Source organism: Eschrichtius robustus, chromosome 17 (genome assembly GCF_028021215.1).
Source record: "Eschrichtius robustus isolate mEscRob2 chromosome 17, mEscRob2.pri, whole genome shotgun sequence".
Classification (NCBI taxonomy): Eukaryota; Metazoa; Chordata; class Mammalia; order Artiodactyla; family Eschrichtiidae; genus Eschrichtius; species Eschrichtius robustus.
In genome coordinates, this window is record NC_090840.1 from 85,055,204 (window position 1) to 85,077,979 (window position 22,776).

Here is a 22,776-nt window from a genome sequence, read left to right on the forward strand (position 1 = left end):
CCCATGTCCCAGAGTCGCATAAAGGAGCGACTGGGATGAAGGCGAGGCACTGACCAGCGAGCACACGTGAAAACGAGACGCCAATGGAGAGCCCAGGTCGGGAGCCACGCAGGGCCGCCCGGCCCCGGGCAAGTGAGTCACAGGGCACAGGATACGCGTGCCTGCGGGGGACCCCAACGGTGCACCCCTCCCAGCAGCGGCCGCTCCAGAACAGGGCACCCAGCCCTGAGCTGCACTGACGCCCGCCCCCCACCCACCTGATTCCATTGGCCTGGGGCACCGCCTGGACAGGGGCTTCTAAAGGCCTCCCTGGCAAACCTAATAGCCCCCGTGGGAAGAGCCCCGGCCCGCGCACCCAGGGCCCGAGATGCGGGCACGCCCACTGCAGCTCTGCTGTAAAGCACAGCCTGACCAGCAGGGGGTGGGCAGGAGCACCGGGGCGCAGCCTGCAGTGAGCACCAGGGACCAGCTGAAAGCGAGTCAGACGCTACGGTGCAGAGGTGACACTACGGGTGTCGTGTGAAGCCTCCTGGAGTCTGGGTTTCCGTGGAAGCTCCAGGAAGCCGAAGCAAAGGGTGCCGGCCTCCCTGCAGGCGTGGGTACCGCGCCTGGCCTCCACAGGTACCGGCCGCCCTCCCCAAGCGGCTCAGGACAAGGGACCAGGGAGGGAGAGATGGCTGATCCCGCCACAGCCCCCCTCCTGTAAGGATCAGAAAGCACCCTTTATTCTCCTCACAAAGCCTCAATTTGGATCTTGAGCTCTGAAGCCAGGATTAGGATTTGCTGGCAGGGCGGGCGCTGGGGAGGCAGCGCAGGGGATAGCCGTGTGATGGTTTTCCAGCTTGCGGGGCAGCCAACAAAGGCGGCTTTCTCTTCGTTCCAAGGCCCAGGGCTTGGGTTCCGTTCCGACACGTCCATTAGAAGCCCACAATCCAACGTGACTGCTGGAGGGCGGGCCCAGCAGTTTCCCGTGAGAAGAGATGGAGCCCAATGGGGGTTCAGGGAGGCCAGGAGGGTGCGTGGCGGGAGCTCAGCGTGGCCCCCCACCCAGGGCCAGTGAGCAGCGACCCAGGGCTCTCAGGGGCTCTGGGAAACGGGCCACCGTCTCGCCAACTCCGGCCCAGGGCTCTGCACGGGAAGTCCGTGACCCCGGCGGGAGGGCAAGCGTCAGAACGAGAGCTGGTCACACGCTTGGGAAACACAGCTTCTGTGTAGTAGCCCGAGGCTGGTCATCCACTTCTCCAAATAGCAAAAGGCTGTGTGTGTGTTAGCTGACGGAAGTCTCTGGAGGCTCAGTAAAGCCCAGGACACAGAACAGGCGTGACTGTCGCAATCCTTCCCTGGCACCATATTAAATAAAGGCGCTGGGGCCCAGGGGCAGGGCCAACCCGCCCTGCGCCTGGCGGGGACGCACGACTAGGGTACTTCCCAGCAGACGTGAAGGTGAGGCAGTCTTTACTGCTGCTGCCGGGAGCACGGGCCTCTGGTGAACCCACACCGAGCTGGCGACGGCGTTGCAGACTTCAGAGTGTTCCCAGCGCTGGACAGGCACGGCCCTGCCTTGGGACAGAGGCCGGCCCAGAAGCACCTGGGGGCTGCCCGCTGCCTAGGCCTGGGTAGGAGACTGACCCAGGACCCAGCTGAGGCTGCGGCCAACCACAGCCAAGAAGGCGACTCCAGAGAAGCCAAGCTGCTCCTGCTCACAGCCACAGCCAGCACTCGGCTCGGAGGAGAGCCGGCAGGCAGCGGCACCCCTGCTCCTGCCAGGCCCAGGACCACCAGTCTGCAGAGGGCGGCCCCGAAGTCCGGGGCATCAGTGCGGCAACATCCCCGGGCTGAATCCTGCAGTACGTCATCTCATCAACTACAGCTTGCAAAATTCCTGGAAATAATCTAATCTTTCATAACTTCTCAGAAGCACTGTTGACCACTGTCTTCATCTTTAAGAAAACCTCGACTGAAGTAGGACATCAGTAGTTGAATGAACAAATCACAAGTGTAGATAGGTCTGTGAACTGTAACAAAAGAAAGACTTCCGGGTCAAGATACGGACATTCCAGCCTCCTACTCATTACGCTGTCCCCTACCAAGGGTAGGGGCTTCTAACTCTGCCCATTGGTTTGGTCCGGTTTTGACCTCTATCCTCTTTGGGCTCAGCGTGTGTCCAAGATGTCACCGGGGCCTTGCTGGCCACAGCACAACCCTTCTGCTGCCAGAGTCTCCCATTTACGGACTCGGCACAAATGCTCTGTCCATCCCACCGCAGGCTGGCTCTCCCCCAGGTGTCTGCTGCTGCGTGTCACGTGTGCTCAGCGTTCTTCTATGTGACTTTTCACTGGGTATACACTTGAGGTGGAGCTGCAAGGCCACAGACAGGACGACGTTTCACTCCACAGGTGTGTTCAGCTACCAGAGAGGGGGCACCGTTCACACTCCCGTCTACCGCGCAAGGTCTCCGGCTGCCCCACAGCCTTGCCGGCACTCGGCATACTCCTGCGTTTTCATTTGTTCTTTTTAGTTGTGTTGGTGGGTGTGAGGTGTGCGGAGATGGAGCATGACGGGTTAACTTTGCCTGCTTCTAATGACACATGCTGAGCACACCCCCATGTGCTTACCAGCCATTCCGACGTCCCTTTCAACGTGCACGCCCAAGGTGTCTGCCCTTTTATGTTTTTGAATTGAGTTGTCTGCCTTTTTCCTACTGATTTGTAAGAGAGCTTTACATATTATGAAGTCCTTTCAGATACGTGATGTGCAAATGCCTTCTCTCACTCTGTGGGTCACCTCTTCACTCTCTTAGGGTTGTACAGACTATAACAAAGCCAAGTTTATCACTCTTTCGCTATAGTAAGTACATTTTCATCTGTGTGGGAGGAAGATAGCCTCCTACGGTAGCCTCTAGAAGCTTCACTGCCTTACCGTTCACATTTAGATCTGTGATCCGGGGAAGTGTTCTGAGCCTGGGTGAACCGGGGTGAAGATCTGTTGGGGGTGCCAGCCTTGTGCCAGCAGTGCTCCAGCCCCCTCCCAGCCACGCAGCGATGGCGCTGGGCCCGGAGCACTTCCTGGCTGAGAGGGTACTCACAGCCTGAGCTGGCTTGTCGCCTCGTGTGAACATCCTGCCCTGCACACCGCTCCTCAGTCACTCCGACACCGAGATGAAGTGGGCGGGGTGTTCGGACCTGTACTTGCCGTGTGCTCAACAGGACCTTTCCCAGCTCAACCATCAGCCAATCAGCATCAAGTCCTGTGCAAATCCTGTGTTTCCCACTGCGTGGCAGTGCACCTCCCACAAACCAGGTAATCACGTATGTGTGAGTCTGCATCTATATGCGACTCTGATCCCACTGGTCTGTTTGCTTAGCCTTCAACAAACACCACACTGTTCCAATTTCTATTGCTTTATATTGTGTTCTGATACCTGGGAATGTAAACCCTCCAGTTCTGTTCTTCAAAATTGTCTTCTTTATTCGGGGGTCTTTATATTTCCATATAGATTTTATGATCAGTTTGACAATTTACACACACATCATATACAAACACATATTCAAAACCTGCTAGGATTTTTATTTGGATTGTATTGAACCTACAGAACCACTTGGTGAGAACTGACATCTTTATACATCAAATTTTCCAATCTACAAATACGGTGTACCCCTCCATTATTTAATCTTCTGTAATTTCTCTCAGTAATGTTTTATAGTTTTCTATACAGAAGCTTAAACAACTGGTCATAGATTTCTTCCTAGTTTTGATGCTATCATAAGTGCTATCACTTTTTAAGTATCATTTCCAAATTGTCTTTTGCTGGCACACACACAGTTTTCTTGCATACTGACATGATAACAGAAATCCTGTTACATTCACTTACGAACTCTTAAGTTTCATCAGATTCATTCACATTTTCTAGTTACACAATCATGTTGTCCGTGAAGGGGTTTTAAACCTTCCCAATTTTAAACCTTTTATTTCTTTTTCATCTCTTATTGCACTGGATATGCCCTCAGTGCAATGAAGAATAGAAGCAATAATACTGGACACCATGTCTCTCTCCTCCTCACTCCCAGGAGAAAAGATTTTAATATCTCACCAGTGAGTGTGCTGCTGACTGTTGGACTTTTGAAGATACCCTTTATCAGATTAAAGGCATTCCTATCTATTCCTAGTTTGCGGAAAGTTTTGAGTCCCCCTAAGTGGGTACTGAATTTTACCAAATGCTCTTCCGTGTCTACTGAGATGATCGAATAGATTTTCTTTCTTACTGAATTAACATGGCAAATTACTCTGATTATTTCTGAATGTAAACCAACCTTGCATCCCTAGAATAAATCCCACTTTATAATGATGTATTACCTTTATATATATTGCTAGACTTAGCTTATTAACATTTTGGTTAGGATTTTTGCTTCTATGCTCATGAGCCAGCATGTTATTTTCCATTTACTAGCCTCATAAAGCAAGGTGGGATGCATACCTTTTTTTATATTCTATATAAGAGTTTGTGTAAACTGGTATTATTTATTCCTCAAATATTTGGGAGAATTCATCAGTAAAGACGTCTAGTCTGAAGTTTTATTGCTAGGATGTTTGTTAATTATGGATTTCATTTCTTTAATAAATACTGGACTTTCCAGATTTTTTACACATCCTGGGAGGTTACATTTTTCTTTAAAAACTTGTATTTCATATAAGTTGTCAAATTTATCGGCATGAAGTTGCTAACAGTATCTTATTATTTTTTTTTTTAGTTTTTAGAAACTATAATGATATAGCCATTTTCATTACTGATACTAGTAATTTGTATTTTCTCTCTGTATCTTGATTAATCTTGTAGGATTTAACAATTTTATTAATCATTCTAAAGAACCAATCTTTGGCTTTGTTGAATTTGTCTATTGTGCATCTATTTTATATTTCATTGGTTTCTGCTTTTTCCTATATATTTTCTTTGGATTTAATTTTTTTGTTGTTTTTCTAGCCATTTGAGATTGAGAGTTAGATCACTAATTTTCACACGTGCTTCTTTTCTAATATATGTATTTAAAGTTATAAACTTCCCTCTAAGCACTGCTTTAGTTGCAACCCATAAGCTTTGATTTGTTGCATTTTCATTTTTGTTCAAGAGTATTTCTAATTTCTATTAGGGTTTCTTCTTTGATCCATGGGTTATTTCAAATTATATTATTTAAATTCTCAACCCCTGGTGTTGAGAATTTTGTTACCAGATTCTACTTTAATTGCACTCTGGTTAGAGAACATATTTAGTATTATGTCAATCATTTAGAATCTGCTGAGACTTGCTTTACCATCCAGCATATGCATTATGCATATATTCTCTTAGTGTCATCAATATCAATTAGGTCAGTGTATTAATCAGTAGTATTGCTTGAATATTTTATATCCTTACTGAATTTTTTCAATTTATTTTATTAGTCATTTAGAGTGGTGTGTCATAATTTCCGACTATGATCGTGGATTTACTAGCTTTCCTTTTACTACTATCAGTTTTGCTTTATATTTCTATTTTTGAGGGTATATTGTTAGGTACATATAAATTTAAAATTATATCTTCCATTTGAATTAACTTTTTATCCTTACAAAATATACCTCTGTATGCCCATCAAGAATTCTTCATGTGAAGTCTACTTATTCTGATATTAATATGGCTCTACCAGCTTTCTTTAGCTTTTGGTTGCACAATATATCTTTTTTCCATCTTTTTACTTTCAACATTTTTCTGGATTTATATTTAAGGTTTGACTCTTCTAAGCACTACACAGTTTTTTTCTTTTAACCAAGTCTGACCATCTGTGCCTTTTAATTGGAAGGGTTAGTCCATTTTAGCTTAGCATAAGTGGTATAAATCAACCATCTTACAATTTATTTCCTATTTTTTCCTGTTTTGTGTTGATTTATTTTTTTTTTTGCATTTAAATTAATCATTTGTTTTATTATTTCATAGGTACCTATTAATCTATGTTACAGTTTCTATTCTTATATTGTCCTTTTAGTATTGCCTACAATGCAATATGCATCCTTGGGTTATTACAGCCTACCTTACGTTGGTATTTTTGTCTCTTCTCTGATGACGCAAGGACATTACAATACCTTAACACCATTTACCTCCTTTATGTCCTCTGTGCTGTTGTTGTACAAGTATTTTCATTTGCCCCATATCTTAAACCTCACAAGTCATTATTATTATTACTCAACAGTCAACATGAATTTAGGTGTATCCACATTGTACTGTTTTCAGTGCCCATAATTCCTTCCTCCATTACTATGCTTCCATCTGGGATTGTCTTCCTTTTTCTACTTTTAGAGAGTTCTGTTGATGAATTCTCTCAGTTTTTGTCTCTCTAAATATGTTTTCATTTCACCTTTACTTCTGAAAAATATTTTCACCAGATGTAGAATTCCAGGTTGGTAGTTATTTTCTTTCAACTGTCCTCTGGCTTCCACTGTTTCTTTTTAAAAGTCAAGTGTAAGTCTCATTGCTTTTTTAAAAATAATGTGACTTTTTCTTGGGCATCTGAGTTTAAGATTTTTTTCTGGCTTTAATCTGCTTTTAAGATTGTATTTTTGTCTTTGGTTTTCAAATTTTTATTATGATGTGACTAAGCGTAGTTTTAAGAAACAGGGTAACTTTATCCTATTCATCATAGAGCTTCTTCAATCTGTGGCTTGAAGTATTTGGACAGTTTTGGAAAATTCTCAACCATTACCTCTTCAAATATTGTTTCTGTCCAGTCTCTCTCCCCCCTGTTCATCTAGGACTCCAATTACACTCTTTACTGGATTTTCTATCGTTCCTACTCACAGGAGGGTTGGTCTAATACAAGTTGGTCCTGTACAGCAGGTAGAACTGTCGGCAACCACTTCCCTGTATAAAGCCCATGCCAGAGACCTGAGGGTAAAATGTCAATTTCTTTTTCTGTTTTAAGGATATTTAATTCATTATTTTATTTTATTTTATTTATTTTATCTATATTTTTATTGAAGTATAGTTGATTTACAATATTGTGTTAATTTCTGCTGTACAGCAAAGTGATTCACAGTTATACATGTATACATTATTTTTTTATATTCTTTTCCATTATGGTTTATCATACGATATTGACTATAGTTCTCTGTGCTATACGGTAGGACCTTGGTCCTCCCTGCCCTTCCCTGGAGCCCCAATGGCACTGGATTCTATGCTGTCCTCTAACGCCCACTGACCAGGGTAAATACTCAGCACCCACCTGCTGCTTGCCAACCCTCTGTGCTGTGGGAAGCAGTGCTCTGGACTTTTCTGCAATTTTCTGTTGGATAAAGTACAAGAAAAGGGAGACGGGAAGAACAGAAAAGGTGGGGAAAAGAGAAGAAACAGTCAGATAAACACAAAGTACTGGGCGATGACCAACAGCAAAGCACACCTTCAGCTGCCCCAGGACTCTGGAAAACTGGGAGCTTGGCTGGGCTTGGGGGATGATCTGCTAGATGGCTTCCTTCCACACACTCAGGCAGGTGTGGAAGGATGGGTGATACCTGTTCTCCCACCTCCCAGGGGGCTGTCATGAGGACCCTCTTGGGCAGCACTCCAGAGGTAAACATCCCTCACTTGCACGCATGCTGCGGTCCCACCAGCCAGATCCTTGCGATTATCCAATGTCTGCAAGGTGGCCCTTCCTCTGCTTTGGGGGATGGGACTGTACCAGGCGGACCCAGAGTGGGTGCTCAGGGGACCTGCAGGGGCCTCACCTTTTGCACCACTCCATAGCTCTGGATGGCGTCTGAAAGCTGAGTTTTCAGACGGTCCAGCTGAAGACACTCCTGCTGCAAAGAGGGGGGAAGGGGGGCTTCAACAGGCTGCCGAGGCCTCATCTTGCCCCCGCAGCCCCTCCATCCCTGGGCGCTCCAGTTCGCTATGCTCCTGGGCCCCTCCCGTCCCTCCTGGCGGCACCTGCACCACAGCGTCCCCGTCCATCCATCTCCAGCCTCACGGCCGTCACCACTCCCTCTGCCATTGGAACTGGGTTCATCCCCATCTTCATCACCCGGTGCCGTCATCTCCATCACCTCAAACACCAGCAAGGGCTCCACGGGCTCAGCCAGCATCACCGCAAACACCATCTCCACCCAAACCACACGCACCGTCAACACTGACCTCGGGGCCAGCTGCTCTAACGTGATATGCCTGTCCGGTCCCCAAAACAAACTACTCGGGTGAGAGGTGTTACGATCCCCATCTAACAGCTCAGGAGATCTGGGGCACAAGATCCTAAGTGGCCTGTTCAAGGTCACACGGGTGGTGAGGCTGCATCTCATCCCCAGCATCAGAACTGCAGTCGGCAAACCATCCATCCTGCCCCCAGCACCTCAGCACTCACACACGGCCTCTGTCCTCCTGCTGGAATGGGACCCCTGGACCCTGGCACCGCCAGGCCATCAGGAGCCACAGCCCCTCCTCTCTCACCACACAGCACTAGCACCAATGGAGCCACGCCAGTCCCAGTGTCCTTGGACCAGGACGCGGACACAGGCTCCTGGTTCCCTCCTGCCCCCAGCACCTCCTATCAGCTCCCAGGAGGGCCCTGGACACTCCCCAGACCCTGCGTCTCAAGTCCCAAAACCCAGCCCTCACTGCCACCGTGCACCCCATGCACCCCATGCAAGCCCACGGGTGAGAAGGAGCCGCGGGGCACCAGCAAGCCAGACACGTTTTGGGAGACCAGCTCTCCAACACCTGCCCTTCGAGGGCACTTGGCCGTGTCTGGGCCTCACAGTTCCGTGTGGCTGCAGCTCTGTGGAGTCTGTTTCAGTGTCCAGGTAAGGCTCTTGTAATTGGCACCATATGTATGCCCCAGGACAGACCTAAGAGCCCAAGAGGCTATTTAGTGCTTTTGAGCAAAACATCTGAAGCTCTGCAGCCCATGTGATCCACCACCAGTTCCGGGTGATGGGCTCAGCCTTTCTTCCCTGCGAGAGCAGTGCCCCAAGCTGCCCGCCTGGACAAGACGTCCTCCCGCAGGACCTCATTTGTGTTCTCCCAGCATCCGGCAGAGTAGGTGTTCAATAAATGTTTGTTGGTTCTCAGATGGATGGATGGGTGGGTAGATGGCTGGGTAAGTCAGTGGACGGGCAGGTAAATGGATGGAGGGACAGATGGACAGACAGGGGGGCTGGTGGGTAGGTGGATGGCAAGAAGGAAGGATGTATTAGGCTAAAAGTGAGCCCTCTGAACTCCCAAGGGGGTCAACTCTGCTTTCCAGCCCTCGTGACATACACAGAGCTGGGGACATGCGTCACAAGGCCACACGTGAACAGGCCCATGAACACCAAGGCCTCAGAACCGCTGCAGACGCTGCCCTGTGCTGCGTGAACCCTGGGCGAAGGCCAGGACCAGGCGCCCGCCTCTGGGCCCGACGAGCAGGCTGTGATTGTTATATCGCATGCAGAGCAGTGCCCGCCACTCCCGGCAAAGCTCTGAGTGCCTCATCCACCTGAGACCTCGGGTGCACCCTTCCCACGCCACGCAGGGACCCCTGACCCCTGATTCTGGGACGTTTTTTTAAGTGTATTTTTTTTTTATCAAAGTGTAACTCAAGTTTTCGAGCTGGGTCTACTTTGTTAGGTAAAATCCATCTATCTTAAGTGTACAGTTCACCTTAAGTGTAAGCTTCAGTCGTACAACCATCACCAGCACCTGGTTTTAGAACATTTCCATCGCCCCCAAAGCCCTCTGTGTCCTCCTGAGGCCAGTCCCCAGCCCGGGCTGCCACGTCTGCTTTCTGTCTCCAAAGGGACATCCGGGCACCCCGGGCACACAGAATACACACGTGCTCCTCCCGCTCTGCGGGACCCCTGTGCCGCCCAGGCTGAGCGGCGCCCGCGGTCCACGCCTGCCCACTGCCGGATGGCGCCCGCGGGCCTCACCACGGGGCCTGAGTCTTCCTCACCAGGGGCAGGGCCTCTCTGCGAGGGGCCACACTTCAGCGCTTAGGATTTGGAGGTGGGTCTCTGCTGCTGTAGCTGCTGGCAGCCCTGGGCCACGTGTAAACGAATGGGCAACAAACAGGCTTCACTGAAGAAAACAGGCCCCCGCTCTGTAACCCGCGAGGGCTTAACAACACTGCATGCCCTGGGCTCCCCCAACCTCTGGGGGAGCAGGTAGGGTGTGGATAAGAGACAGCCGGCCAGGGCTGGAGGTACGTGAGAGGCCAGTGGGGAGGGGCGGCGGGGACATGGGGGCTGTGAAGGGGCCGTGGCCTGGGATGCGGTGGCCGTGACCACGGTGAGGAGGCCGACGGTGAGTGCAGTGGCAGGAAGGGCACACGTAGAGGTGGCAGGTGGGTGAGGCACGTAGAGCAGGGCAGGGGGACGGGGCACTCTTGCCCAGGAGGCCGGGAGCCCATGGCACCTGCACCACTGCCCGGCCTGCGGCCCAGTGAACAGAGGAACGCGCGACCTCTGCCCCGAGCAGCCGCGTGGTCCGCATCTGTCTCCCCACCCCGGGCCCCGGGCCCCGTCCCCCTCGGCCCCCAGGGAACATACCCGGGAGCAGCCCCGCAGGAGCTCAGCCATCTGCTTCAGGGCACTGGCGCTGGCTGCGATCGCGTGGTTGGTCTGCTGCTGCACCGTGTGCCTGGGGTGGGTGTGGAGGGGAGAGAAGACGGGGGGCGGGCAGCAGAAAGGGGGGATGACACAGAAGGGCGGCACGGCAGGTGCGGGGCTCGCGGAGGGGCAGGAAAGTGCACAGGAGGGGAGGAGTCGTGCAGAGGAAGAAGGGGGCAGACGGGAAGAAGGACGTAAAGACAGGCCCACGGAGGGACGGACACGGGAGGGGGGCGGGCGAGGCGGGGGGAGGGGGGAAATGACATGACACGGTGAACTCAGGTCAGCGTCACCAGGCCCCCTCACCTCCTGGCCCCCATGGACCCCATACTCAAGCCACGGGCTCGGCACCTGCACCCCCGGGGGCCCCAGCCATGAGCCCTCCCTGTGGAAAGGCCGCTGGGGGTCAGCACTGGTCGGGGCCCAGGAAGCACGGTGGCCACACAGGTGGCCCTGGGACCACCGCTGAGGAAAGCTCAGCCCTCTCCCAGGCCTCTGGGGGCCATGGTGAGACTCCCACCTCCAGACCCAGGAACACAGGGAGGCCGGGCCCGGGGCCTCTCCCAGCCCCTCGGTTTACGATTCTGAGTGTGACCTTGAAGGTGCTGAAAAGACCAGCCCCTCGCCGCCTAGGGCTGACCAGTGCCCCTGTGGACGGAGTGACACGGGGCAGACACTGTCCTCAGGCCTCCTGCAGGCTCACAGGCCTAAGCGAGGGAAGGGCCCCGGCGTGGCTGCGGGGCGCAGACACCAGAGACCCTCCCGACCTTCAAGCTGCAGTGCAGATGCCCCTCTTTGCCCCCTGTGAGACCCCCGCGTGGCAGCAGCGGGCGTGGGCACCAGGCCACCCCGGGCTGAACATGGGAAGCTCCAGAGAGGCCACCCATGGAGCCGGGTGCCATCTGCCGAGGTGGACACCCCGGGAGGCACGGGCAGGCCCCAGGCCCCAACGCTGGCCCCTGGGTCACACGGAGCTGTGGCATGCGGAGAGGGGGACGGGGGTGGCATGGGAAGGAGACCCTGCACCAGCCTAAGGGGGCGTAGGCCGAGGACGCGGTGCGGGGACCCTTTCCTCCCAGGTCGCCTGGAGGCCACAGGAAACAGCAGGGACAACACGCCGTGTTTCCCCTCGGGATTTGGTCACGTGGCCACTGGCGCCACAGAGCCCTCCCTCCTTGTCACACCTCCCACCCAGATAAGGAAATATTATGAATCCCAAATGTCAATAAATTTGACAGCTAAGATGAAAAAGAAAAATTCCTTGAAAGACAAGAATTATCAAAACTGACTCAGGAAGCAACAGAAAAGCTAAACAGCTGTACACCTACTGAAGGAATTAAATTTGTTCTTAAAAACATTCCCACAAATACAGATGACTTCACCATCAAATATTTAAAGAAGAAGTAATATCAATACTATAGAGTCCTCCAGAAAACAGACAAGAAGAGACACTTATATTTTACGCAGCCAGCATTACCCTGATACCAAAACCTAAACAAAGAATCTAAAAGCAAAGAGCAGCAAAAGTCACATAACAGAGGAGCAAAAATCCTTAACAAAATATTAGAAACCTGAATCCAACCATATACAAAAAGGATAACATATCGTCCAAGGAATGCAAGGTTGGTCTGACATCCAAAATCAATTAACGTAATCCTCATACTAACAGAACAAATTTAAACGGGAGAAAATCATCTCAACAAACTATGCAGAAAAAGCATCCGACAAAATTCAACAAGAATTCATGACAAAAGCTCTAGGAAAACTAGAAAAGAGAAGGGAACGTGATCAACTTGATGAAGAGAGACTGTAAAGTCAAAGCAGCATCCTGCCACTGCCAGGAGAGGCGGGCGGCTCCCCCTGAACGGGCACCGGCAGGGGCGTACACTTCCAGGACTGCCTACCTCCACGTGGAACCTTACAGGTTTATGACATCCTAACTATAAAAGGACACGGTTACAACACTGTAATGGCACAAAAGAGGTAAGCAGCACAGTGATTTAAAACTAAGTGGAAGAGTCTCTGTCACAGACGACAGGTTCATTTATGTAGAAAAATCCTAGGGGATATGGAATCTAATAACGAGGGCACAGGGCACAGGCAATAAACAGAATCAGCTGTATTTCCATGTACCAGTACCAAAAATGGGAAATGAAATTTAAGCAACAATACCTCTTACAATAGTATAAAAATACAGGGACTTCCCTGGTGGCGCAGCGGTTAAGAATTCAGCTGCCAATGCAGGGGACACGGGTTCGATCCCTGGTCCGGGAAGATCCCACATGCCGCGGAGCAACTAAGCCCATGAGCTACAACTACTGAGCCTGCGCTCTGGAGCCCGCGAGACATAACTACTGAGCCCGCATGCCACAACTACTGAAGCCCACGCACCTAGAGCCCGGGCTCCACAACAAGAGAAGCCACCGCAATGAGAAGCCTGCTCACCACAACAAAGAGTAGCCCCCGCTCACCACAACTAGAGAAAGCCCGCGCACAGCAACGAAGACCCAACGCAGCCAAAAATTAATTAATTAATTAATTAATTTAAAAATATATACATATGAAATCATTACCATAAATTTAACAAAATACATGCAAGACCAGTGCACTAAAACCTACAAGGAACTGCTGGAAAAAACAAAACCTGTAAATGAGACGAAAGCCGACCACGTTCACGGCCAGGAAGACTCAGGATCCCTAAGACGTCAGTTCTCTTTAAATGGGTCTGCAGAGCCACTGTGACCCCATATAAAATTAGAGCAGGCTTCAAAAAACAGAAAAGGACAAGCTGACTCTAAAATTTATGTTGAAATACACCCAATCGGAAGTATCCAAAACAATTTCAGGAAAGATGAGCAGAGCTGGAGGACGTCCAGCAGGAGGTGAGGCCGCAGGGCAGACTTCCTGCCCGGGGCTCCTGGAAGGACCGTCCATCCATTCAGCTACTCTTCCCGGGGGGTCCCAGCGGTGCCCTGGGCTGACACCGATGAGCCTCACCTTCACCACCCCGGCCACCTCGGCCAGCCTGGGAGCCCGTGCTGGGGGCGGGGCAGAGCCGCTCACGTGGCTGACAGAAATGACAAAGCCCACACCTGTCTCACGCAAGATGAGAAAACCAGGCTCAACCTTGTGAGGTTCTCATGAAGCTATATTTATTCAATTTGAAAGACTGTCCTTTCTCCTGAGATCAGGTCCCGCCTACTTCAGGAGTACTGAAATATCTTTTTTTAATATGATGGCAATAGTGGCTGGTAGTGTACTTTTTTTTTTAATGTCCTTACTTGGCAAAATACAAAAGCTGGCGACTGTCAATGTGGAGAAAATATAGACTTGACAACTCTGTGCTGGTCTCAAGTCATTTAAAAATGCTAATGGTCCAGGAGGTGCACAAATTCCCCCCACACATGGGGCCATGGAAGGCTCTGGAAGGCCAGGACACACAGGCTAGGGAGCCTGGTCAGCCCCACCTGGAGGAGGGGCAAGAGGTCTGGGGTTCCTGGGGGGCGGAGGGGGGCAGGATGGCACTCAGTGAGCTGTGGACCTGGAAGGTGAGGCTGCAGGGGCGGGTGGGGAGCAGCTGGGGCCCGGGGAAGGGCCTGCTCCCCTCTCCAGACCCACATCGGTGATGGCATCCTCCAGCCCCCAGACCAGGCAGCCCAGGAAATGCGCTCGAGGGCCAGGGCTCTGAAAAGGCCACCCGTCTGACCTGGGAGACCCCACTCCAGGAGCCCAACCCGGAAACAGGCAGCAGCACAGAGACAGACTGCACGTTCCTGATGCTGAAGACAGAGCAGCCCGAGAGCGGCCCCGCGTCTCAGCTGAGCAACCACACGGAGCCGACAGCGCCGTCTGTGCCTCTGAAGGGCATGTCTTCAGTGTGTGACGGGGGCACGCACAGCCCCAGCCCTAAGTGTAACAAGCAGGATCCAGAACATCAGTCACTGAAACGCGACTCTACGAAACACCTGCGGGCCTGAGAAGAGGCTGGCAGGAGGCCATCCGAGTCCCCACGAGCACGCCCTACGTTCACAATCAGGAAACAATACGTGCTACTTTTAAAAAGAAACACAAAGAATAATTTAAAGTAGAATTGCACACAAAATCTGCCGAGGGCCCTCTGTTGCCTTGCTCTGCACCCCGAGACTTGGCAGGGGTGGTCCCAGACTGCTCGGGTGGACGGAGAGAAGGAAGGACGGGTGGGTGGACGGACGGACGAGTGGGTGGCTGGGTTCTGGCCTGTCCACTGAGAGAGGTGCAGCTTGAGCCACACATCCAACCCCTCTCAGGGCCTCAGTGTCTTCCTCCAAAAAGGGGAATAGCCTTACCTGCCCTCTTCCTTCCCAGGGTACTTGCGGGATGCAAGGAACCGAGGGCAGGGCTGAGCCCCGCCACGAGGAAGCCCTACCCTGCTGCCATAACAGCTAATTCCAAAGCATCAAGCATCATCCGGGCAGAGAACGCTAAACCCACCGATGACTGGCCCAGACCTCGGAGGTGCAGCCAGAGCTCTGGTGTGTGGCAGACACATGTGGGGACAGTCAGTGAAGCAAAAAGTGTGCAAGAGACGCATGCCCCGCCACCGGAGTGCACACCTGTGCACAGGTGTGTCTACATGGGTGTCACACATCCGTGTTGGGGGTGGCCCCATGTGAGCCCAGCCAGCTGTCGGGCTGGCATGTGGATGGGCCGGCAGGCGAGTGGGTGCAGGGCACACCTGTGTACACCCACACGCACCACACGCACACTCACAGGCTGTCCCGCAGCTCCTGCGTGTCACTTGGCGTCCCCAGGGACTGGAGGCTCTGCTCCAAGAAGGTCACTGCCGAGAGAAGGGGGCAGGCGTCAGGGGCAGCGGGGCTCCACCACGCGGTCCCCACCCTCCAGGATGCGCCCCCAGCCTGCCTCTGTGCAGGGACGTGGGTGCCGAGGCCCCACAGCAGGGCCCCAGGGCAGCCCTCTCCCCAGCTGCCCAGAGACGGGGCCCAGGCCCGAGTGGGGCTCAGGGGCCCTGGGGAGCTGCCCCAGTGGGCCTTGCCCTGGCTCTGGGGCGGCGGGGGCTTCTCTCCCCTCCCCCGGTCAGCGCTCTCTGACCTGGGAGAGCTCAGAGTTCAGGGCAAACGGGAGCCCCCACCCACGAGGGTGCAGGGAGCCCGGGCCGCCCCGTGTCCATGCCCCCGTGTCCTGAGGGAGCGGAGGACAAGCCCTGTCCTCGTGGGCTGCGGCTCTCGCCCTGACCCCTAGCCTCGGTGACCTGTGAGGGGGCGGCCCTGCCAGTCTGAGGGAGGCTCTGACGCTCCCCCCAAGGCGGCCCGTCCAGGTCCCAGGCGTGCGATGGCGGAGGGAGGAACGGGGCCGAGAGGGCACCTGCCGAGGACACAGCCCAGCCCGAGCCCGCAGCGCTGGGCTCACGCCCTGCCCCCACCCCCGCTGTCCTGCGTCGGCCGGGTCTGGGCCGCGGGGCACCCTAGCGCGGAAGGCCACCACCCCGAACCTCGCGCAGCGCACTCCGCGGCCCGGGTCAGGGCGGTGTGAGGCCAGGGCACTGACTCACCATTCGAGTTGATTCGGAAGACGCTGGCCGACGTCTCCTGGAACAGTTCCTGGAGGTCACTCGGGTCCATCTGGGTGGCTGCGAGGAGACAGGAGGGGGAGGTCACATCTTCACGGCGCAGCCTGCCGGATCCCAGGGCCACCATGCTTGGGCAGAGTCACCCCCTCCCAGCTGTGCCCCCTCGGGGTCCAGCAGAGCCTCAGAGATGGAACAGGAGCCACAGTGCTCAGTGGGGGACGAAGACAAAGGCAAAGAGGGCAGCTCCTCGGGCCAAGCCCCCCACTGCTGGGCACACCCCAGGGCAACGGCAGCCTCAGAAACTGTGGAAGCCGAAAAACCCCGGAATGACATCTTTAAGCACTGAAAGAAAGGAAAAAAAAAAAATCAGTCAACCAGAACTCTATACCCAGTGGAGGTATATTTCAAAACTAGAGGCAAAATAAAGATTGATTCTCAGACAGAGAAAAGCTGAGAGAAGCTCTTTCAGCCAGAGATGCAGGACAGGAAACGTTAAAAGCAGCTCATGAGGTCAAAGGACGCTTGGATCTGCCAGAGGAGCTGAAGATTGCAGAGGGCAAGCGTGCAGGCAAACGAAGACGTCTTGTCTCGCTCCTGATCTAATGAAGAGACCGTGATCATCGAAGCAAAACGAGTACCAACTGCGTTAGACGTGATGTATGTGCGGGGTGGAGGGGCGCAGACAGGAGTCCTGTAAGGAGCTCACGCACCAGGTGGAGGCGAGGCTGTTCCCTGAGGGAAGGCCATGGACGCTACAGACGCTTGTTACACACACCAAGCAAAACCGCTCCAAACAGGAACACCCATAAGCCAACAGTGGAGGTAACACAGAACACTACGCTACACTCGGTCACTCCAAAGACAGGAAGGCACAGAGAAAAAGGACAAGGGGTCACAGGGAAACAAAGAAAGCAACTATCGAAATGGCAGATTTACCCCAAACACACACGTTTTGACACGAGAGAGAACCCATCTAAAGCAGGGTCGTGCGTCGCGGCCCACGCGTGGCCAGTAAAGACCACGCTGGGAGTGTGGATTCAGAACATCTCTGCCGTCACCGGAAGTTCAGGGTGAACTGCTGCCACCACTCAAGCCACAGCAGAGATGTCACATGGGACAAAAGCAAACTCGACGGCACACCGAACACAAGAAACCCAGCTCACATGTAAAATCAGATACAGCTTATAAATTAAAGGATTGGAAAATGCATCAGTGTAACAGTAATCATGAGACGGCTGGAGTGGCCACAACTGACATCAGACAGAGTAGCATTCAGGACAATGGCTCCAACCAGAGACCAAAAGAACATGGTTACAATGATATCGGGAACGAGTGATAAAGACAAATGACCCTAAATATGCACCTCGTATCGCTGTGTGAAAATACACGAAGCAGAAACTGGCAAAACCGAGACTCGCCAACACCCCACTCTCAGGAGTTCCCAGTACGAGCAGACAGAAGGTCAGCTGTCCGTCAGTGCTCTCCAGCAACTTGACCGGAATGACATCACAGGATGCGCCACCCAGCAGCAGCCGAACGCACGTCCTTGTCAGACACACAAGGAACTCGCAGAGGATGCCGATACCTCAGGCCACAAAGCAAGTCTCGATTGTTGATAATAGTTGAAATTACGCACAGTATATTCTCTGACCACAACAGAACTAGGAACCAATAACAGAAAGAGATCTGGAAATAGACAATTATTTGACGAACAACACACTTCCAAATAACCATTAGTAAAAGAAAAAAAAAATCACAAAGGAAATTAGAAAATATTTTAAACTGAATGAAAACATAATAAATACAAATGTGTATAAGTAAAGCAATGTGCTGAGGATAATTTATGGCAATAAATACTTACATTAGAAAAGGATAAAAGGCCCAAGTCAATGATCTAACAGAAACAAATCAACCCCAAAATAAGGTCAGCAGAAATCAGTTAAATCGATGTGGGTAAATAGAGAAAACTGATGAAGTAAAAATCTGGCTCTTTGAAACTATCAATAAAATTGATAGACTTGCAGCCAGACTAGTTGAGAACAAAATAGAAAAGAAACAAATTAGCAACATCAGGAAGGAAGGAGGAGCTCTCACTACAGGTCCTACAGGCATTCAGATGACACAAGGGGAACTTTAGGAACAACTCGTGCCAGCAACTCTGACAACTTAGACGAAACAGGCAAGTCCCTCGAAAGACACAAAACAATGAAGCTCACTCAAGAAGAACCGCAGCAAGGGTGGCACAGACTGTTAAAGAGACTGTTGGCGACAATCTTCCCACAGAGAAAAAAATGCCATCTCAGATGGTGGCCACATATTTAAGGGAAGAATAATACCAATTCTACAGAAACCCTTTCGGAAAACAGGAGGAAACGATTCCCCACTCATTTCAATACTGGCCTATATAGTTTCCGTAATCAGACAGTGTGGGCTGCATAAGCAGAGACACAGATTGAAAGAAACATGAAAAGAGAGGTGCCCAGGTCATTCCGTGTTCAACCAACAGTGCGATAACTGGATATCTACGGAACCTCGACCCCAAATCCACCACACTCAAAAATTAACTCAACGTGGACCACAGGGTCAATACAGGTGTCTGGCAGGTCCCTTGCTTTGTCTCCAGAATCAAGACTGAGCAGATGCACGCAACAGGCCAGCAGCCCAGGAAGAGATGGACGTGGATGTGAGCAGACACTGCACCAAAGAAGACGGATGAACGGACAGAGAGCACAGGAGAAGCCCCAGGTGCTGAGACCGGGCTGAAACTGCAGCGAGGCCCCTCGCCCGCCAGCTCTGAGTGGCCGAAACCAGCATGACTGCCAGCAAGGACGCCAAGCACAGGGCTTCTCACAGCTGCCCTGGGGCCTGAAAACGTACAACCGCTGTGGACGACGGTTCGGCAGTTTCTTACAAAGTTAAACTTACACGCACAGTGGACTAGCAATTCGACTCTCAGGTATTTATCCAAACCCACCAAGAAAGCGAGGATGTGTGTCCACACAGACGGTCGCACGCCCTTTTACTCTGCCAAAAGCCGGCAACGAGGAGCCCGCCCACCACGTGGACGGGACACAAACCGTGGAGCAGCCCCTCCTGAGCAACAGAAGGACAAGCTACCGAAACACCCAACACCCACGGCCAGTCCTCGAACATATTAGGACAGGGAAGGAAGCCGGAGCCGAAGGAGAGCAGCCCGCAGACCTCACACAGGCTGGGAGCGAGAGCAGAGCTGGGCCGGCATCTGGAGGGGAGCAGGGGCCACCCACTGCAGCCCTGGCTCTAGGCCAGCCCAGCCCCAGGGCAGCACGGAGATGTGACACCCGTGCAGCAGGGACCCGCGCAGCGGGGACCCAGCATGGGTACTGGGCGCCCTCACCCTCCTCTGGCTCCACAGCTGCTGCCACGATGGCCTCACACAGCAGTTCTGCGGCCCGCGTGCCACCCAGACGGCACCTATTATTACCGCCCCAGCGCTCTCTGGGCTGCCAGACAGCAGGCCTGCGCTGCCCTCGCCCTCCCTGACCCACTGTGCCCGACTGGAGCCTCTGTGGAGAAGTCAGGCCCCGCAGAGCAATGCTCCCCTGGAAAGCCCGGGAAGGGCTCTGCCTGGGAGGCCCGAGGTACCCGGGTCTCAGGTCCCCACCTGCCCATCTTGAAGCTGCAGGGCCAGCCCAGCCCGAGCCGAGGCCTCTTCTGGACGCTGAACCAGAAACAGAGAGAGAAAAGCCAGCGCGTCTGGGACAGAGCAGGGTAAGCGCTGCCCTGGAGACCCTGTGTTTCAGCTTCGCGTGTGACACTGCCAGGAGAAGAGGTCTTTCTCATCGTAGGTCACAGCCCAAAGGCTGGAACTAGACGCCCTTGAGAGGAGAGCTGCATCTTGTCTGTGCCTGGCTCTGCTCTGCGACGTGAGGGTGAGGGAGGGGACGAGCACCGCCGAGAGGAAGCCAAGCCCCCTGAATGCCTGGGGTTTAGACGCTGTCATGTGCACGACGGCCGGCTGGGCGAGCACGTGAGTGAAGGAGCAAAGGATGAAGGACAGGAAGGGTCCAGAGATCGTGGAGGGAGGAGCGAGGGGAGGGGCCGCGGCCTTCAGTGGCCACGAGCTTCCTGCCGGGCGAGCTGGGCGATGAACTCACCTCTGGGCAGCTCGGGGCTGAGGCCCTCCGAGGGCAGGGCCTGGCAGGAGAAGGTCTTGGCCACGACCTGCTCCACGGGCGTGAGGGCCAGGGCCTGGGGCTTGGCGGGGCCGGGGCCGGGGGCCACTCCACGCAGGTCGCCCAGCTTGCGCCGCACGACGGCACGCAGGTCCCGCCACTTGTGCTTGAGGTCCACGATGTCGCGGCGGCAGTAGCCCAGCGCGTTCACGGCCTGCAGGTTGCGGCTCCACACGCGGTACCTCCGGGTGGGCTCGGCCCTCAGCAGCCCGGTGCCAAACAGCAGCTGGTGGTGCTTGCTGACCTTGGCCACCAGCACCTCCGTCTCCTGCGGACAGAAGTTGGGCTTCCTCTTCTTGGCCCGGGAGGCCCTGGGCCCCGCCACCCGGCCATGGGCCCTTGCAGCCAAGTCCTTCCTCGGGCCGGCAGGCAGTGAGGTGCGCTCCGGTGTCCTGCTGCCGTCCGTGGAGACCCCTGGCCCTGGAAAGGCACCAAAAGGCGGGTGTTTAAGGCCCCAGCCAGTGGGGTGGCAGATACGGTGGAGGCTTCCGGGGAGCCTCTTCAGATTCAGAGCATTGCTGCCGGCTCCCACCCACCGGCCCCTCCCTGCTGCGTTGTCCAGAGGCCTGGGTCCAAGTCCTGGCCCTGCGGCTGCCTGGCTGGGCGCCATGCGGCAATGGACCTCACTTCCAGGCCATGGTGCCCATCTGCCTCCAAAAAGGGCCACCCCGGCCCTACCCACCTCCAGAAGCTGATGTCAGGGGCAAAGGAGTGAGAAGGCTGGGACGGCTGTCTCCTGTCCACAGGGAGAAGGCCCTCTGGGGCCAGGGCCAGCCTGGGGATGGCACTCACCACTGACACACCAGACACCCTGACCAAGAACCCACCCCTTGGGGCGCCACTGACCCCTGCCTTCCTGCCCAGCTGCATGAGTCCTGCCCTCGGCTTCCCCTCCAACGCAGCGTCCTCCGAAAGCACACACCGAGGACCCGACACTCCCCTGCCAGCCCCCTCTGCAAGGAGGATGCAGGCTCTGGGGCCAAGAGACCAAGGGGTCACGGGAGCCGGTCCAGCCCCTCACTCTGTCCTGCAGGGTCAGCCTCGGCCCTGAAGCCCACAGGGCCCTGACAGCCTGGCAACATCCCTCCTGTCACCGGTCCAGCCCCACCACGCCATCAGCTGGCCCTGGGGAAGGGACGTGCTGGTGGGGGTGAGGGTGGAGACGGGCCAGGCCCCCGTTTTTTTGGTCTGTTTTTTTAATATTTATTTATTTATTTGGCTGCACCAGGTCCTAGTTGCAGCACGTGGGCTCCTTAGTTGCAGCTTGCCAGCTCCTTAGTTGCAGCATGCGAACTCTTAGCTGCTGCATGCATGTGGGATCTAGTTCCCTGACCAGGGATCGAACCCAGGCCCCCCTGCATTGGGAGCAAGGAGTCTTATCCACTGCGCCACCAGGGAAGCGCCCACAGCCTGAGCCCCTGGAAGTCCATGCCCCGCCCACTGACCCTGCCTCCTCAGTGCTCGTCATCTCTGGGTGGCCTTCCCTGGGACCCCCAGACCCAGCATCCCAGCGGAAGTACCTCGCTTCCTGGCCCTCGGGCCTCTGGGCATACCGGCCGGCCCCAGATCACCTTCCCCGTCCTTGCCCACACAGGGGTCCTGCAGGCGGCTCTCTGGCGACGGGCAGGGGAAATGACGGATTCCGTACTCAGTCCAACATTTAGCGCACTCTACAGACAGCAAGGGACAGTCTCGGTTATGCCCCGCCTGCCTGCAGAGTGGCTCAGGGCGCCGCTGGTAGAACAAGGCTCTCACGCAGCACAGCAGGTGCGCCAGGCCCTCCAAGCATCCATGTTGAGAGCTCCACTCACTCAGACCCACCTCCTCCAGGAAGCCCTCCCTGACTGCCACACCCTCCAGAATGCCCCGTTTGCTGAAAGAGAGCAATCAGTTCAGAACTTTAGATTTTCCAAATCTTCCTCCACACCCAGGTTCTTCTGAAAGGTAATTCCAAACCAGTACGAAACTCCTTAGAGCAGAGCCTCAGGTGTGGCCCACAGACCAGGCCAGGCCTTTGACAGGTGTCATCTGCGTGCAACAAACAACGCGGCAAAAACGGAGAATAAGGCCTTGGGAACGTCTGTGGCAATTCGAAATCGCCGCAACACCAGCACAGGACCATACTGCTGTATTTTATAAAAACACTGTTCGTGGTGTATTGGAAGTGAAAATAAAAACAAAACGAGTTCCCCTGACACTCGGCTGCCGAGCTGAGGAGCAACTGTGGGGTTTCCTCTTCGATAATTTTCATTTATTCAGAAACACTCCCTGGACAGGTTTGCCAAAATTCCTGAGCCCTAAGACGCACGTTGTGAAGACACTCAGACACCTCTGTGAGCAAGCTGCCTTCTGTCCGCGGCACCTTGGGGCCCACGGAGGCGGTGGTGCCAGGCGGAG

General features: G+C 53.7%; 1 protein-coding gene across 1 annotated transcript in view; it reads right to left on the reverse strand.

The window, feature by feature from the left end:
* Nucleotides 1–22,776, reverse strand: part of TSNARE1 (t-SNARE domain containing 1) — a 101,531-nt gene that overhangs the window by 72,831 nt on the left and 5,924 nt on the right. Inside the window, exons 2-8 of the mRNA XM_068525747.1 lie at nt 21,900–22,049; nt 20,302–20,799; nt 16,148–16,225; nt 15,346–15,415; nt 10,548–10,627; nt 7,744–7,841; nt 7,245–7,304 (exon numbers count right to left, since the gene is read on the reverse strand). Of these exons, the coding sequence (XP_068381848.1) occupies nt 7,245–7,304; nt 7,744–7,841; nt 10,548–10,627; nt 15,346–15,415; nt 16,148–16,225; nt 20,302–20,799; nt 21,900–22,049 (1,034 nt within the window). The remainder of the gene's footprint in view (nt 1–7,244; nt 7,305–7,743; nt 7,842–10,547; nt 10,628–15,345; nt 15,416–16,147; nt 16,226–20,301; nt 20,800–21,899; nt 22,050–22,776) is intronic.